This window comes from Haliotis rubra, unplaced genomic scaffold (genome assembly GCF_003918875.1).
Source record: "Haliotis rubra isolate DU_JTF1 unplaced genomic scaffold, ASM391887v1 Scf595, whole genome shotgun sequence".
Classification (NCBI taxonomy): Eukaryota; Metazoa; Mollusca; class Gastropoda; order Lepetellida; family Haliotidae; genus Haliotis; species Haliotis rubra.
Window position 1 is genome coordinate 301,249 of NW_025767296.1, and position 17,957 is coordinate 319,205.

General features: G+C 44.1%; 1 protein-coding gene and 1 long non-coding RNA gene across 2 annotated transcripts; both read left to right on the plus strand.

The window, feature by feature from the left end:
* The first annotated feature begins 1,853 nt into the window (after positions 1 to 1,853).
* LOC124255163 lies at positions 1,854 to 4,357 on the plus strand. Its single transcript, XR_006892633.1, has 3 exons — positions 1,854 to 1,939; positions 2,555 to 2,653; positions 4,195 to 4,357. It is a non-coding gene; the product is annotated as an uncharacterized LOC124255163 (long non-coding RNA).
* An 8,915-nt stretch (positions 4,358 to 13,272) lies between these two features.
* Positions 13,273 to 13,958, plus strand: LOC124255162 (acid-sensing ion channel 1A-like). The gene is made up of 2 exons (XM_046688996.1): positions 13,273 to 13,485; positions 13,739 to 13,958. Exons 1-2 carry the CDS (start codon positions 13,350 to 13,352, stop codon positions 13,882 to 13,884), a joined length of 282 nt encoding a protein of 93 aa, XP_046544952.1. The 5' UTR covers positions 13,273 to 13,349; the 3' UTR covers positions 13,885 to 13,958.
* Positions 13,959 to 17,957: the final 3,999 nt, after the last annotated feature.

The window sequence follows — 17,957 nt, forward strand, 5'->3', positions numbered from 1 at the left end:
TTATCCAATTGTCAAGCTCTCCATACAATATGTGTTTGATGTTTTTTGTTTTTGTTGTTTTGGGGGTTATATTTTGTTTTGTTGTTGTTTTTGGATGGGTGGGGGGATTGTCTATATTTTGATGTTTGTTTTCTTTTGTTGTGATGTTGTGTGAAGTGTTTTGGATGTTTTTGTAACGTTGATGAAAACATATATGAGGAAATGCGTCTACGAACCCAAACATGTTTAGATTGTTACATTGTATACTATCCCAAAAAAGAAACACATAGATCAGAAATCTGTTGCGAAAATGATGTATTTTCAAACATGTATAACTCGTCCACAAATATACTTTAGTGCATGAATTTGTACACCAGTTTAGATGAAGGTAATGTCTATACCACCAAGTGCATACTCTTAGATAACGGAGACGTTGAGCGCGATGGTGACGACGTAGCGCGGTCCCGACGTCGGTTCTCCTGGCTCTCAGACCGATCTCTTTCAACCTGTTCCGTACAGTTTGACCGGATATCTCCGAAGTCCAGGCATCCTGGCTGCTGTGCTCTCACCCGTGGCAGTACGATCATTCAAATGTAGTACCCGGATGTACCGATCTTGGGCTGCAGTGGTGACTCGAGGTCTGCCTGTACGGGGAGGGTCATTTGTTATACCTGTTTGATTATAACGAGCTGCAAGCAGTGATATCGTGCTCAGACTAACATTCAGACGCCTGGCAACAGAAGATTGGTAATCTGCAACGTGCATTCTTTCAATGGCGATGTTCCGTGTCACAGAGTCAAGACGTGGCGTAGTGATTTGACCTTGAGATTCCTTCAAAACGAATGCCTATTTCCGAAAGTAATCTGGATTTTATTGCCAGACAGTGCATGCTCTTTGCTGCACAATTTCAACTGGAAGGTGATTTCTGTTGCGTTTTGGCGATGCCTTTTTAATCCTTGTCAGAAATCTCATCAAAATTAACATTTTCACGTAAAAATCGATTCTTTACTTGTGCAATTGTGTAAAATCATGTTATCAACACTTTTGTTACATATTTTGTTGATTGTTTGAACACAATAGGTAATAAATAGCTTTTTTAAAATACAAATCACCTATGCGTTTCCTTTTTTGAATAGTATATTTGAATGTTGACAATGAGTCATTTAGTCTCGTGTTTCTTAATGCTAGTCTAAGTTATCCACAGAACAGCGATTGGCAGAATGGAGTTTAGATACGAAGTGTCACCCTATCCCAGAAACCGGTTTGGTGTGAACCATTTCAAACTTCAAGATTACACAATTCTAAATTTTCCCAAAGAATTGATTATGTAGTCTGGTTTCTTCACAATTAAAGCAATCCTGCACAGTACCGAATATTCTTGTGTTTATTAAACTTGAAGTTTTCGTGTTCTTGCTTCAACAGATTGGCATGGATTTTGGCCTTGTGTTCAACTACGGGGTTTCTCGTCTATAACCTTGTGGGCGAGATAGGAACCTACTACAGCTACCCAACCGTCACCAAGATCACACCCCAAATCAAACATTCAATCAATTTTCCTGCCGTCACCATCTGCAACAGATGCACCTTCAACAACACTCGTCTTGAGGTTTACCCAGAGATGGAGAACTATTTTTTCAATATTTCTCAAGAAAGGAAGAGGAAAGCCTCAATTTCTGATCTAACTTCAGATGTGTTTCAGGAACCGTTGTCTTTAGAATGGTTGCAGAACATGTCAATGGAAGGATCCAAAATGTTGTTTAAATGTGTCTTTGGTGGTGACGACTTTGATTGTATGACCGACTTCCAACCTATTTTCACTTATGAGGGGTTGTGTCACACCTTCAACTTCAATGCCAGTAAAATTGTGAGGGCGGCAGGTGACGACGCAAACCTCATCGTCACTTTCAACATCAACCAGAATGACTACACCTTCATCAAAAACAAGGCAGCTGGGATTAAGGTAAATAGCCCCTTCACTAAGTAGCTCCCTAACGGATCGGAAACTTCCTAAAATCATTTAGTGTTGAAAGAATCTGCTAACTGTCATTAGAAATGGATATGATGTGCAAATACATAAACTGGTATTATCTACTCATCTGCGAAACTTATAATTACCGAAAAGATTACGTTTGTATAATTCAGCCACATGGCCTCATGAATTGTTTTGATTCAACTCTGTAAAGACCTTGGCTTTTATTTAGGGAGGACGCTTCCGGTTGGACAGGAAGTCCTCGTCCATAAACTGGTTAATTACTGGATGGATGTACATTTAACAAACACAAAACTCTTATGCAAAATCAACTAATCACAACCGTCAGATGGTTCAATCTCCACTGATGGTTACGAAAACTACTTGTTAAATTACGGATTCTGATTTTGTGTAGAATAACTTTCAGGCCGTTATCCGTGTAGGGATATTGGCTCAAAGTAAATATCCCATTCCATAAACTCTGGAGTAGTTGGTGTGAATCTGGGTTCCTGTAGCAGAAGTTGGTGTATGTGTGCCCAAGACATTTCATAAATAGCTCTCACAGTGTAAAATGGATAGAAATAATTGTTCTGTGTATGTTCGCAGGTATTTCTCCATCATCCGGACGTCCACCCAGACGCTAGCTCTACTGTGGTGATGGCTGCACCCGGGTTCTCAACATATGTTGCCATACAAACATTTCAGGTGGGTATGTGTGTTGTTGTTTTACGCCGCACTCCGAAATATTCCAGCTTCATAGCTTCGGTCTGTAAATATTCGAGGCTACCAGACAATCCACTGATCAACAGCATGAGCATCAATCTACGCAATTGGGATGACATGTGTCAACCAAGTCAGCGAACCTGACCACCCGCCCCCGTTAGTCGCCTCTTACGTCAAGCATGGGTTGTTGAAAACCGATTTTCACCTAGATCTTCATGGGTGACAAGTGCGTATGCTTGAATATAGGTGGGTACGTTTGAATATATATTCTAATTACTTTGTGACACGCTCACAGTAGCATTGACTTTGCACTAAGGACGCATCCTAGTTATATCCCTTGGAAAGTTGAGAGCTCCACAGAAGAATGATCAAACTCGATAATGTGCACTTATTCATGGTCATGTCTACATATTTAAAGAACGCATTAAAGATATTTATATTCAGAATTGGTACGCATCAGTAAATTCATCCAGTTGTCTTTATTGTTACTGACAATGTAAATCTATGTGCGGACCCGAAAAATATATCAGTGTTCTTAATGAGTCCCTTTTAAAAAAATTTATTTTTAAATTTAGAATCTCTCTATATGCCGTAAAAATACAACGTTTTAGAAAAGATAATAATACATTGGAAGATGTATCATGTTCTTATTGTTCTGCTGGTAAAACTGAAGACGAACGTTACTTATTATTACTCTGTGAGGTATTCTCTGCCTGCCGAGAATTTTAAGTTCTCTAATGAAGCCCCACAAACGATATATAATGTACTTAATTCTAATAATGCTGATATTTTCCAATCTGTTGCCATTTTCATAAAACATTTGATGTCCATCCGTAAAACTCATGTAAACCCATAATTTCATGTCACGTGACCAGTAGTTGTAATTGAGCAACTTTAATTGTACTTTGGACCACTGGGCCTTACCTACTGAATAAAACCTGTCTGTCTGTCTGTCTGTCTACATAGTCACTTCCCGTTAGCGATATATACCAGTTCGTTTGGGGATGTTTTTGCACCAATACAAAACATGGGAATTTCCAAGCACCTGCATACAAAGTTTTATGAAGGAGCAAACATGTATATGATATGGTACAAAGCTTCACAAGTCATGCAATCATATGACCATATTTTCTGTGAGAGAGAAGGACATGGTGTTTTCTCACGCATTTAACTTCAATACTTATAAACTTTATCTCAACTTTTAGTGTCTATAAATCTATAGAATCAATTATGAAAATGAGTGCCCTAATGTTAATTATTATCGCATTATTATTATATAATAATAATAAGGGTCTTCATATTGCGCAATACTCCATACCACAAAGGGGCATGCTCAAAGCGCGCAAAAATGTTTAAAAACAAACACATCAAAAAGTCAAATGAATATTAGGTCGTTGTGTATTTGGTGGTCATATCCAATGCAATGTCCACCATCCTACAACCAAGAACGCTCAATATGCATGCACGTACTTGACCCCACAATTTCAACACATTTCAAATAAATTATTGACTTTTGTTTCTAGTATCTTTACCTGCCCCTCCCGTACAAGGCATTTGATGACACTAATTGTCTGGACACAAACAGTCCCAATTTTGTGAATCCCCTGAAGATCTACTCCCTCTACACCTACGACCATTGCGTCATGGAGTGCGTACAGATGGAGGCATTTCGACAGTGTGGATGTCTCGGACCTTATGTCCCAAGTAAGTATTTGACTGTTTTGTGAGACATTTACACCACTTGTTTAAAGACATTCTCTTCCCACAGAGGTTACTTGTCATATCTTCCTACGAACCTCTGTTCTAATACGGCCATATTTCCCGGTTCTCGTAAAATCCCCTAGCGGCAAAAGATCGCAACACGAATGATCTCCCTTCTTTCTATCCAATCAGAACACGTGTTACATCGACTTAGATTCAACTTGACTAACACAAGCAAATGTGGGCCACAAATATCCCTCCGCTGCCGGGGACTTGTGTTGATGTTACACACAAGACGTTTAATGGCTAGCGTGTCCGTTGTCAACGAGGGCGATGGAGACGCCACTGATCCGCCATAACATGACTGAGTTCTGTCTAGAAGAAACGTTTGCGCATCGCGCAGGGGAAGAGGTTTAGTTTTCTCGAAGCATACGGAAATTACCGAGGCCTTGCGAATGATCACTTTTGAAACAACGTCGCTGATTGCACAACTAAATCTGATTGCAACCAATCACGAATCCTGAACACTCGCACCATGAAAGGGCCGTATTAGAACAGAGGTTCGTAGGAAGATATGACAAGTAACCTCTGTGGGAAGAGAATGGTTAAAAGAAGGCACAGTTCATATTCAGTGGAATACTGCAGTCCTTCAGGAACGGTACCAGAACCTTTTGACGAACTGCTTGTAAACCTGTATAGAAACAGTAACTGAGGACTGACAGAGGCATCAATGAATTAAGTGACCTACCATGGTGATACCACATGTTGACACTTGTGCTTCGTGTAAATATACATATTCGTGTTTCCACAATCAGGCCATCTACCGTCGCATGAGTGAGTCAGAGGAGTACAAATGTACACCTTGAGTGCGGATGTACACTACACTTGGGTGGGGGCTATTGTATTGGGGGAGTAGAGGTGTAACAAGACACAGCCCTAAGGTGTACTGTACATACTTGCCAACTTACGGTCTTATTACTCTCGTCACGCTCTCAAGACAGAACTGTTATCTCATGCTAAACTGCGTCTATATGTAAACATTTCTGGGAAGGGAATTTGCAATTATGTACCAGGCCGTGGACGGCGGCCCCTGGACCGCTATGACGTGTTGACCTCGATGAACAGTTTAATGTGAATCGCGTATGATCTCTTTGGTGTTCGTGATAAAGGCTTGCTGGGCTTTTTGTATCCCCTGTTCTATGTACTTTTTTATTTCGTCTTCGCTGATAGCAGACTTACGAGACTTGGAACGGATTTCTTGTTTCATCTTACGATACTTGTCGAGTTCAGAGAGGATTGAACGAAATTCCTCCTCTGAGATCTTACTGTCAGTGAGTGGTGTGGAAGTACGCTCGCTTACCGTGTTCAGCTTTGCTTCGGCTAGAACCCTGATCTCGTCATGTTTCAACGCTTTACGATGCAGTCTGCGGGCTACAAACTTAAACACCAACCCTGCCACCCCTACCACCCCAGCTGTTATTTCAATGCCTAACACTATAGGTGCGGCCACGATGGTGGCTAACAACTCAACACCTGCCGCCCCTAGTCCCATGCTGGTTGCCATAAGGGCAGTATCAGTCCCGTCCGTGATATTGAAAGCTCTGTGGTACTTCTTATATAGTGCTTTCCTCGCGTCGCGGTCTTGTTCTAGTTGGCGTTTTACATCACATAACTGTCTCAAGCGGAACCCGTCTACGGTTTCCAGTGTCTTCGCGACTTCCTCTACGACTGGGTACAGACTCATTCTGTGTGCATATAATATATCTTATGGGATATTTTTTCATTGGGCTTCAGTTAATGGTCGCTTAATGTACTTGAAGCTTATAAGGTCTAGATCTCTGTGCAGGGAAATAGGCGAGAGGCTAATAGGTAACACTATGGATACACGAACCCCCTTGGAGGATAAATAGGGTATATAATCCTTTCGGGAGTCCAGTTGTATGACGAAACGGTGGCGTTGTGTTTCGAAACTGGAGGCCAGGGGTCATAGACCAGGTAATCCCAGTATATTGTCACCCCAGGTAAAAATTGTAGTTCTATTGTTTCTATTGTTTCAGGTAGGGATACCTGGCGTATGCTGAGATAGAATTCTATGATGATTGTGAAGTCTTGTCTCGCAGTCATAAGCCCCGTTTGGGAAGCGGGACCGTCAAACCTTAACTCCCCCTTCACAGGTGAATCTAACATGTTGCCCGTGTCATCTTGTGTTAGCTTAGGAAGTATACCAGGCCCCGGAATGAAAGCCCCAGGCAAGATACCGTTGTTCTTAATTTCGGAGATATGTCCCTCTTGGTGTTACGAGATATAAGGTGCGGTGAGGGTCATGTTGATCAACCATTTGGGCTCTCTAAGGGCGTCTGCCAGAGGGTGCCGCACGTACACGCCGTTTTTTAAGTGTAGGACGTACGAGGTGTATTCCTTGCCAGGCTGATCGAATCCCTCCGTGTCTCCTAGACCCCCGAGTGTGATTTTGGGTAGATGGTCGGCCATTGCCGTCCGCCTATACACGTTGTTTTTCAAGTGTAGGACATATGAGGTGTCTTCCTCGCCTGGTAGATCGAATCCCTCCGTGTCTCCTAGATCGTTAAGTGTGGTGTTGGGTCGATGCCGATTGGACATTGCTATAATACTATTACGAGATAGTTTCCAATTGTTTTTCTGATAATTTCTCAGGGGTGCACTTCACCCCCATGAGGTGTATGTTATCAGGTAGGAAGATCTTGGTGAGTGATATCGTGGCTTCCACGGTCAATGTGACCCCTTGCAGACTGGTGTGGGAGTCGACACCCAACGGCACGCAAACCTGATACTGGTGTTGTTTCCCCCACCGGAGTTTGCCCCCCTTCACGATTTTGACTTCATCCGTCGATGGTTCCCCTAGGTAGACTTTGATGACCAGCGTGGAGTTCACCGGTAGGCTGGCCAGGATGTTGGCCACGCCAGCGAATTCAGACACCAACTGCAATGCCACATCTTGCACTCCCGGTTTACTCAATAGCATGTGGGCTGCCATACTGGCGACTGGGCTGATGACTACGCTACGTCTCTGAGCCGGGACGTAAGCCACGAGCAGGGTTCCGTTGTTCACGACTTTGTTTAGGTAGCTGTCTTTGTTCTCCGTGAACACTTAGGGGGAGCCGAGCCTAATGTTGAGAAACCAGTCGACTTTAGCGGGCAACAACACCCACTTGTCATCGTTGGTGAAGACGAGCGTATATGGCTTGTTTCGGGCGACCGTCGTGCTCTCAACATCTTCTAAGTCGAACAGTTTGCCTCCGAACGATGGGTATATCATCCATTTATCATCACTGGTGCGGACTAGGGCGTACCTAGTGTTGACGGTCGCTCCTGAGGTATCTACTATATCACTTAGGTTTCTAGTACCACCAATGATGGGGACTTCAACGCGTTTGTAAATGTTGTTTTTCAGTTGCAAGGCATACAATTTACCATCTACTCCGGGGTCGTCGAATCCGCGTGTGTCCCCGAGTTTGGATATCCCCGCATTGATGCATTTTTTCAAACTCATCCCGGGGCCTTGTGCGCTAGTCATTTTATGGGCAGCATTATGCTGAGGTATCTTATATTCACAGGATTATGATTTATATCTAACACCGATATTATCAGCTCAGGGATGTTGCCCCGAGTTAACATCTTGAACTGCCGCTGTGAAAACGACACGGTTCTACCATTGTTGTACTTCTCCGTTTTCACCAGTACGGCTCTCAGTATCGTGGAAGAGTGCCCCCCTTGAATGTTGTCCGTGCTCAGCTGACCAAGATGAACTGAGCACAGCTCTCGGTACGGTACTAGGTCGGGTAACTTCGTGCCTGTGACGGTAGTTGTTGGTTTTATCTCGTCTGGCGGCATACCGAGTGTCCTCGCCAATGGTCGGCCGAGCCTCAAGGGGTTTCTTCCGTTGTTGATTAACACCACTGTGCCGCCGTTTGAGTCAATTCATCTTGAGGTTGGCTCCTCAAGGGTTTGAAGACCTTGTCGCAATAGCGAGCGAGCACGCTGTAGTAGCCGTCAGTTATCTGGTTGCGCGTACCGGAATGACAAACAGCTTGTTGTTGTTGACATTGATGTTAGTCCATCGCGGTTGGTAGGTGATATCGCAGAGTGCGACTTCGAGTTGACCAGACGTGTTATCGATCGCGTGCATCAGCTGAACGGACTTGCCGCTCGTTATTCCTAGAAGTGTTATGTACATGTTAGAGTATATATACTCATTATAAAATACTTTAAAAAAATGTACTCCCCAGGAGTGTTTTACCCTAAACTGGACATAGATTTCCCACACAAGATCGCGGTCGCCGCCGGCTTGTACCGGGCCCAGCTCATATTTATAGATGTATTTGCTAGGTATAGGTTTTCGGTGACTAACGCTAAGGTAGTTCATGCTTGGTTCAACACCCGATGCAGTTCTGGCAGAATCAACTCAACTTCGCTGTGTGGTGCTCTACAACGGGGTGTGGTGTGACATTGACCGACTACTCGGCGGGACCATTGAGTAAGTCTGTGTTCACGTTCCACGTACTACCAGGTCGTAGGCGTATCCTCAAAGAGATCAGCACCCTGCTCCCACAGGACAAGGCGTGGGACGCAGTAAACAACCAGTACGATAGACGGGCCTAAGAACGCGTTTGCAACGAATTCGAACTAAACCCGAAGACGCATTGGCGTTTGTCGGGGCCAAACCACGGGTTGGGTATCCCCATCGTTCACAATATGCCTATCGCGGATGCCAGCGAGAAGATGAAAGAATGGGGGTACAAGTCGTATCATCACCTCACAACAAACGAGTGGGATGACCGTTACATGGCTTTTGACAACAGCAAGGATTACCGAGTCTGGAGGTTCGAGCAGGGGCCCACGGATGATGTTCATGCTGGACACGTCGAAAGGGTTTACTTCGTACGGCACCGAACGCTTGAACGACCGCAACGATTCGGAACGATCGCCAAGCTTGTGGCTGTTAGGTACGCGTTCCAGTATTATTTGTAAGGGAACTGCTTACAACGCGCAGAAACAGTTCGTTGTTAAAGTTGAGGATGCTATCAATGCTCCAGTTGATCTACCGAGTGCCATCAAACGCTACCAAGACTTGTTGGAATACGCCCGGTCGAAAGTCGACTACGTGTTCGACGTGGGACTGTGCATGGCTCCGAGCGATATGCAACTGAGAGTAAAAAAAGTGGTGGGTTACAACAACGAAATAGTCATAGCCACGGTAGACCAAAAGTTGGGCGTCAACCCCGATGTTAACACCCCCCACGTCCCGCCACCCACGACCGGTGGAACGGGTATAGTCGTACCACCCCCGGAGTCCAGAGTTCAAGCCACACCCCCACAGCCCCAACCCCCACAATCCAATCAGCAGCACAACGGCCGTAAAACAGCCCTGGTGGTTGGCAGGGTCGCGGCCGGTTTGGGACTCATTTGGTTAAAAATTCCTTAGCCGCTACGTACACCAGACACGCAACGGCGACGATGGCTGCCCACAGGTTTTGACTGAACCACGTGGCAGTTTTAGCCAGAGCGCTCAGCAACCACGAGACGATGCTACCCAGGATGCCGGGCAGGGCTTCGTCGGCCTTACCAGCCAGTTTAGCCAGGGCCTCCCCGCGGGATTTCAGGTGTTTTTCTATCCAGTCTCTGATGCCACCACCACTTGGGGGTGTGGGGGTACCACCTGGTGTACCACTGCCGCCGGCAGGCGTCAGTGACACCACCAGGGTTGATATGATGAAGCCCAATCCAGTCAGAAGGCTGGCGATAGTAATCCCTTGCTCTCGGAAGAGGATTCGGATCCTGTCAGCTAGCGTGGTGTGCTCATTTAGGACTCGATCGATGGTTTCCCGTACGCGACTTATCTGGTTCGAGGAAGCGGATTCCAACCGAGTCCGTCTCTCGTCTTCCAAGTTTTTTATTCTCTCCTCGATACGACGTTTCATATCATCGTCCTCCGTTTCAGTGAGTTTTATTTTCGTTCAGTTTCCCCATGTTGTTCACGAGTTCTCCGCGTACATGTTTCAAGGCTTCGTCTAGGCCTCGCAGTTCCCTCAGGGTAAATTCGAGGCCCGGCAAGGGGTTGGCATGGTACGTGGCCAATATTTTTTCGACGCTGTCCGACGTTTCTTTAGCACGTTGGGGTATATTACCTTCACCGCTGAGTTCGGCCCTGGCTGCTTGCAGATCTTGGACGACCTTCGGGGAAAGCTTAGGCCGTGCGCCACCGTAATCTATGAAGCCTAGTTCATCACGGATCAGTTGACTCCCACCAGGGCGACTGGTGAGTGTTGACAAAGCATACGGTCCTTTCCCGTCTTTTTTCATGATATCGACCCCCGGGTGAGCCTTCAATCGCAGTGTGCCGTTCTTATCGATGGTAAACTTGGCATAGTCTCGCCACAACGGCTTGATGTTGTCTCTCTTTTCAACTGCGTTGTAATAATCATCGACGGCCGGCTGTACAAGTTCAGCGCTCAAGGGGTTGCTCCCAAACGAGGTCTCCTGCTCGTCGAACGCCTGGGGAATATCATCCCACATATCATCCATCGGGATGTCCTCATGACCACCTTCAGCCATTATTTATATTAAACTTTTATATTTTATCTATATAACAATGCATGGCAGGAAACTAGATCCTTTCCGAAGATCAAGAGAGCCTCTAGGCGTCAGAGCCGTGCATCAGTCGGTGACCATCACCAACAATCCCAGCAAGATAGACCAGAATCAAACGCGAGAATCGACTGACGTTCAACCTCACGTTGACCTCCGACAACGACAAACGCGAGCTAGTGCGGAACGTAGGTCGAGCCATCATCAAGAAAACTAGCATCCTATTCCTACCCCATGACAAGAGGTACAAGTATGCCTTAACCGTCGTGGACGTGGCCAGTCGCTACAAGGAAGCCGAAGCCTTAACCATTAAAGACTCGGCCCAGGTAGCCCGCGGATTCGAACGCATGTACAAACGCAGTCCGCTGACGTGGCCCACAGAGCTGCAAGTTGACCCCGGGCGGGAGTTCATGGGTGTCGTGTCACACCTGCTAGACAAACACGATACCAAGGTCAGGCGTGGTGCTGCCGGGGCTCATCGCAGCCAACATTGTATCTTCTACTACCTAAGAGGCGACTAACGGGTTCGGGTGGTCAGGCTCGCTGCTTTGGTTGACGACACATGTCATCGATTCCCAATTGCGTAGAACGATGCTCATGGTGTCGATCACTGGATCGTCTGGTCCAGACTCGATTATTTACAGACCGCCGCCATATAGATGCAATATTGCTGAGTGCGGCGTTAAACAACAAATCAACCAACCCTTGATAGGAGAGCATATCAGCGTTCATAGTCCTCTCCTGTTTCAATTGTGCAGAAGGGTAAAGCAAAGGTTCACACACAAAATCCCACTTAATAGTTGTTACAATCGTGCTGTTAGTGAGTATATCGGCTATTTATCCTTAATAGGGGAGCATATCAGAGTTCATAGTCCTCTTCTGATAAGGAGAATCGAAACGTCGCATCACCTGAATAAAGAAGTTGTTCATCCATAAAGTTTGTCCTTATCTGATTCACCAACTTCTAAATATGCCACTCAAAGAAGTAGCCCTCTTCTGTTTCAATTGTGCAGAGGGGTAAAGTAGAGGTTTACACTCACAACTACATACAAACATGTAAGTTGGTATTGAGATTTGCAACAATTGCGTTCAATTGTTAAAAGTATGGGACCCAATAGACAACCAAGTACGTGAGGAACTGTTTGACGGATAATTTCTGAGCCTCACGTGAAATCATTTTACTGTGTATGGCCTCATAATGAGCTCTGATATCATTGGGGTCTATCCTAAAAAACATGAGTCACCTCAGCCTATGTTTCGCTGTGTGTACATTACACAGAGACTTCTTGTTGAGGTTTGTCAATCAATCCTCGTACCTGGTGGAGAAAGCACAATCAAGAGCTAACCTTGGCTTTATTTGGATATAAGGCCGAGGTTTCCCGGTTGGGTAACCCAGTGGTTGAAAATGAGACATACCTGTTGCTGAAACCACAAGTACGGGCTAGTCAAGTTGGTTTAGTGTATTTGGAAATGTCCAAATCGTGTAAACATTTCTTAATGCACGTTTTCTTTCACGAGGATCGTTGTCCAAGAATGGCACCTTCATGAGGAGGTGTCGCTGTGTCAGCGAGTGCGTGTTCGACAGGTACACGGCCCAGGTGTCCTCCAGCTCCTTCCCTGCAGACAAATGGGAATCCACTCTTCTCAAAAACACGAGGGCAAGGGACAGGCTGAGTTTGAAGTAAGAATTCCGTGTTCTCCAGACTCAAATGTTAAAAACAAATCATGGATATTTTATTTCCGTCAGTAATGCTATGAAGGGTTCCACCGATGGAAAGGGACAGGGGCCCCTTTTCGCAAACACCTGGTGTCATCACTATTTAATAGTAATTCATAAACAAATGCTCATGATATATTTGGAACAGTTCTGTTCACTCTGCTTCTGGCAGACATTTATCATTGAGGAGAAAAGTGTTTCGTCGTTAAAATATTCACACTATATCTCCGTTTCAAGCCGTATGTTTTAATCTGAAAGAATTTCGCCCGAATTCCTCAGAATTGCCCGGTTCAATACTTCATAAAAGCTTCAATGTTGATGTCACTTGCTTCAAACATAATAGTTTATGTTTGAGTTTTTTTGGCGAAAATGGGAATTTCCTTCTTAAGGTTTCGCTTTCGAAACACCAAAATAAAAACTTTGCCATTACAGCTTCAAAAAGAACGAAATGTTACCGTTGTTATGCTGACGCCATATCGGTCACATAAAGTGCATTTGATCGGACTGTGGAGAGTTGTTACCCCTTACTGCCAACGTCGCTAGTGAATGGTTTGAATCCAAGGTTGACGTCGATCCTATGTCTATTACCGCCATGGTCGTGGGTTTTCAAAATGTCAGCGGAGTTAATCACAGTAAATGTGCTATAGATGTATAACTATTTGCCGATGTGTGTTATTCAGAGACAACCATCTGGAGCTGAAAGTGTTTTACGACCAGATGATGGTGACATCCATCACACAACAACCTCAATATACCGCGGCTTCTCTGTTTTGTAAGTATCCAATTGCTAAAGCTCCCTATATCATTAAACCTTGAACGGGGCAGAATTTGACCTGGGGCGTCTGAATTTAGTGTACAGAGTTACGTCCCTTAGCCATGAGAGGATAATTGACACTAATAGCAGAGTCGTACATTCTGCACCATATGACAACCATTGAGCTGTTAATGCGTTTTCAGAATTATCATACGTCAGAGATAATTTCTGTCACGGCGTAGATGTTCATGTGATGGTGTTGTTGTTGCAGCCAATGTCGGGGGTCAGATGGGATTGTGTCTCGGAGCCAGCATCCTGACAGTCGCAGAGATCGCGGAGCTCCTGGTGTTCATCATCATCTTCCTCTTCGACAAATGTAGAGGAAGAAAAGCTCGTAACAGAATCAGCAACTGGTAGACAATGCATTTTCCCTCACATGCCGTTCAGAATACAGCTATCATGAGGATATACATTTCTACAATGTCTCTACACAAGTCTTACGGGTTGCTGAAGACCAATTCCAACACGGATCTTCATGGATTCATCACAAGCCGTAGACAATACATAATAAAGAAAGACATTCTACAACGTCCCAATACAAGTAGTAGACAATACAACTAACACGATGATAAGCATTCTGTTTGGACAGAACCAAATTAGTTCAGAACTAGTAAGAGGATAGTCACAAATCTGACAGGAAGATATCAGCCATTTTGAATTGTCTAAACAGCTACATATACTTCCCATCAACAGTTTACACTCACTTAAAGCACTCACTATATGCTATGTATATATATATATGGTTACATCGAAGACGAATTTCTCCACAAACTTGGGGGAACCAACTGCAAACCTTATGCAGATAAATTTCACGAGGATCATGCATATATCGTGCATGTGAACAGCTGCGTTTTGGTGTAAAGATTTGTTCAGAATTCGCCAATTTTCACTGAGCTTCATCATTAATTGAACTCATGACAATAATCTTTTCAACGTTACGAATTTGTTTTCATCAGTTCATGTGTAAACAGTACCTTAAACATTATGGGATATTTAGCAAAATCTAGTTTAGAACAGTTGACCGAAGTAAGTGGCTACATTTACACTAGTGAGTCTAAACGTTTGATGGTAGTATACATTACTGAAATTCAAGATATTTTGCTTCTATGTGTCAATATAATGTTCCTACTGTAACAGTGGAGATTCTCTCGCGTATCCTGTAAATATTCCTGTTCTGACTTGTACGATATGGCCCCGTGTTTGTAAGTGATCTATTGACATGCCTTTGCGTGTGTTTGTGACTGGTGCCACCAGTGAGGCAGGTTACGTTCACCTTTTCGCGAACACCTGGTATCATCACATGCTTATTATACAGACGAAATCGTACGATGCACCCTCTTTTGCATAGATTTGTCATGATTATCGAAATGATTTTGTTGCTTCTATTTCCATTATATATGGCATCGTGTATGGGTCACTGGGACGATTCCTCCATTACCTTTGACGCTTTGAAACTATATATGACCATTCAGTCCTATATCTGACCATTCAGTCCAATATCTGACCATTCAGTCCTATATCTGACCATTCAGTCCAATATCTGACCATTCAGTCCAATATCTGACCATTCAGTCCTATATCTGACCATTCAGTCCTATATCTGACCATTCAGTCCAATATCTGACCATTCAGTCCTATATCTGACCATTCAGTCCAATATCTGACCATTCAGTCCTATATCTGACCATTCAGTCCAATATCTGACCATTCAGTCCTATATCTGACCATTCAGTCCAATATCTGACCAGTCCAATATCTGACCATCTGACCATTCAGTCCAATATCTGACCATTCAGTCCTATATCTGACCTGACCATTCAGTCCTATATCTGACCATTCAGTCCTATATCTGACCATTCAGTCCACCATTCAGTCCTATCTACCATTCAGTCCATATCTGACCATTCAGTCCAATATCTGACCACCATTCAGTCCCAATATCTGACCATTCAGTCCTATATCTGACCATTCAGTCCTATATCTGACCATTCAGTCTATATCTGACCATTCAGTCCTATATCTGACCATTCAGTCCAATATCTGACCATTCAGTCCCATATCTGACCATTCAGTCCATTCACCATTCTCCAATATCTGACCATTCAGTCCAATATCTGACCATTCAGTCCTATATCTGACCATTCAGTCCAATATCTGACCATTCAGTCCTATATCTGACCATTCAGTCCTATATCTGACCATTCAGTCCTATATCTGACCATTCAGTCCAATATCTGACCATTCAGTCCAATATCTGACCATCCTAATATCTGACCATTCAGTCCAATATCTGACCATTCAGTCCTATATCTGACCATTCAGTCCTATATCTGACCATTCAGTCATTCAAGCCCGAGAAAAGATCAATTAGATATCTTTACGTCAACTACAAACTAGATGTGGTGAATGTCCTTGGCCATGTTTATAGGATGTTAGATGTGATAAATGTTGTTGCTAACAACTAGTTGGAAATAACAGATTTGCTACGATAATATATGGGTGTAGGTCGATAGAGAGAGTGTCCAGGTTCGATTCCCCACATGGGTACAATGTGTGAAGCCCATTTCTGGTGTCCCCCGCCGTCATATTGAATATTGCTAAAAGCGGCGTAAAACCATATTCACTCACTCATTCACTCTTTGGTGACTGGAATATATCTCAGGGAATATTTTATCGGTGGTTGATAAACACACGGTTTCTCTGATACAAGGAACCAAACAAACGTTGAGGGTACCGACACATTTTCTTCTGGACATTTGTCAACCATTTGGTCCTGAGCCTGGTCATCGATCCTCTTACACAAGATAGGTGACCGATACTAGCATAGAAGCCCACGTGACCTTTCCAATGTGATTTTGTTGTTGTTGTCGTTGTTTTGTATTTGTACTTTGAATAAATTGTTTTGAAACTGTAATTGTATTACTTGTATAAGTTTGTAAACCCAAAGGGATATCTGCGGTACATAATGGAACCGGGAAATTCAGATCACCTGGTTCTGACAACAACATACACCCTCATATCTATATTGTATTACGATTGTCTCTTGTTGTGACCGACGCCGCTGTTGCCGGGCAGCAGAAGACTGGTTCGATCCCCGGTCCATACCAAAATGTGAATATGGTACTTGTTACCCCGCAAGGTGCTCGGCATTAGGGGAAAACATTGATATGTATTCTGTCTGAGTAAGGTATCCGTGTTAAAAATGAGGCTTGGTATCTCATTTGGCTATAAAATTGCCAATTGCCAGGAAAAGGAAACGCAGGCACGCACGCACGTGGTTGAACGTCGCTCTAGAAGGTCAGTAATTCTGAACACGACGATTGACCCCCTCCCCCTCCCCCAAGATTTAAGCGTCATATAGGGGTCGATTTCTGTACCCAAAGGCACTGAATGTGTACCGTAATATGATAGTTTTCGGTATCTTGATAGGGACAGAACGTCGTTTGTAACGCGGTGACCTTGCGTTTGTGTTTGTTTGTTTGTTTGTTTGTTTGTTTTGTTAAACACCAAATTCAACACTATTCCAACTAAATGACGGCGGTCTGAAAATTATCGAGCCCGGACCACACACTCCAGTGGCAGATATCATGAGCATCGATCTACACAATTGGGATACGATGACCTGTGTCAACCAAGTCACCCGATCCCGTTAGTCGCCTCTTACGACAAGCATGTGTTGCACAAGACCAATTTTAACCCGGATCTTATCAAGTTTATTGCGTTTGAGAGTGTGAAGTGTGACATGGTGTAGTCCGTGTGTTAGGTAATCAAAACCAACCTTTGTCGGGCTTTGGCCCCTGAAGGAAAAGCAATGAATCTTCACAAGTAAGGCGAGTTCGAACCATCTGTATTTCATTGATGACAACAGCCCCGTGGTGAAACGACAATCGACCTCGCCTCACTGCAAGGCCAATGCATCGAAGCCACGCTGGGTGCCGATAGGATTGCCTCCAAGTGTTTTGTCTGCTCGAAGAACATGAAATAGCGGTTGTTTTTTTGTCTGTGTAAATCTGTGGTGTTGTCGAATTCAGGATTCATGTTATTGTCCAAATTTCCTTTTAGCAGTTAGAGAAAACTGAAGTTTGAAGCAGTGTATATCATTTACAATGAAGACCGATACTTGTGATGCGCCAGCCTTGTTGCGTCGGTCGGAGCGCCTCCTACTTGTGTTGGCGAATGTTTCCAAAGTCCATGTCTCTCGATTAAACCTGTACATACATAAAGTATTGTTCATGGAAAGGGAAGGAGGAATCTAGATCGAAAAAAACAACAACAAAAATTACGTTACGCTTTTAACAAATCAAAGATGTAAATGTAAGGGAAAGACTGTCCTGACGGTGAGATCCATGATCCCAGTGGTACGGATAGGTAAATACGGAAACCGCAGCTAGGTACACGCGACTGGATATGGTGATAGGCCGTATTTAAAT

Bases quoted from the DNA above. Each gene is read 5' to 3' on its own strand.
- LOC124255162 (XM_046688996.1), top strand. From the start codon at position 13,350: ATGTGCTATAGATGTATAACTATTTGCCGATGTGTGTTATTCAGAGAC. The intron at 13,486-13,738 runs GTAAGTATCCAA...TTGTTGTTGCAG, and splicing joins TACCGCGGCTTCTCTGTTTT to CCAATGTCGGGGGTCAGATG.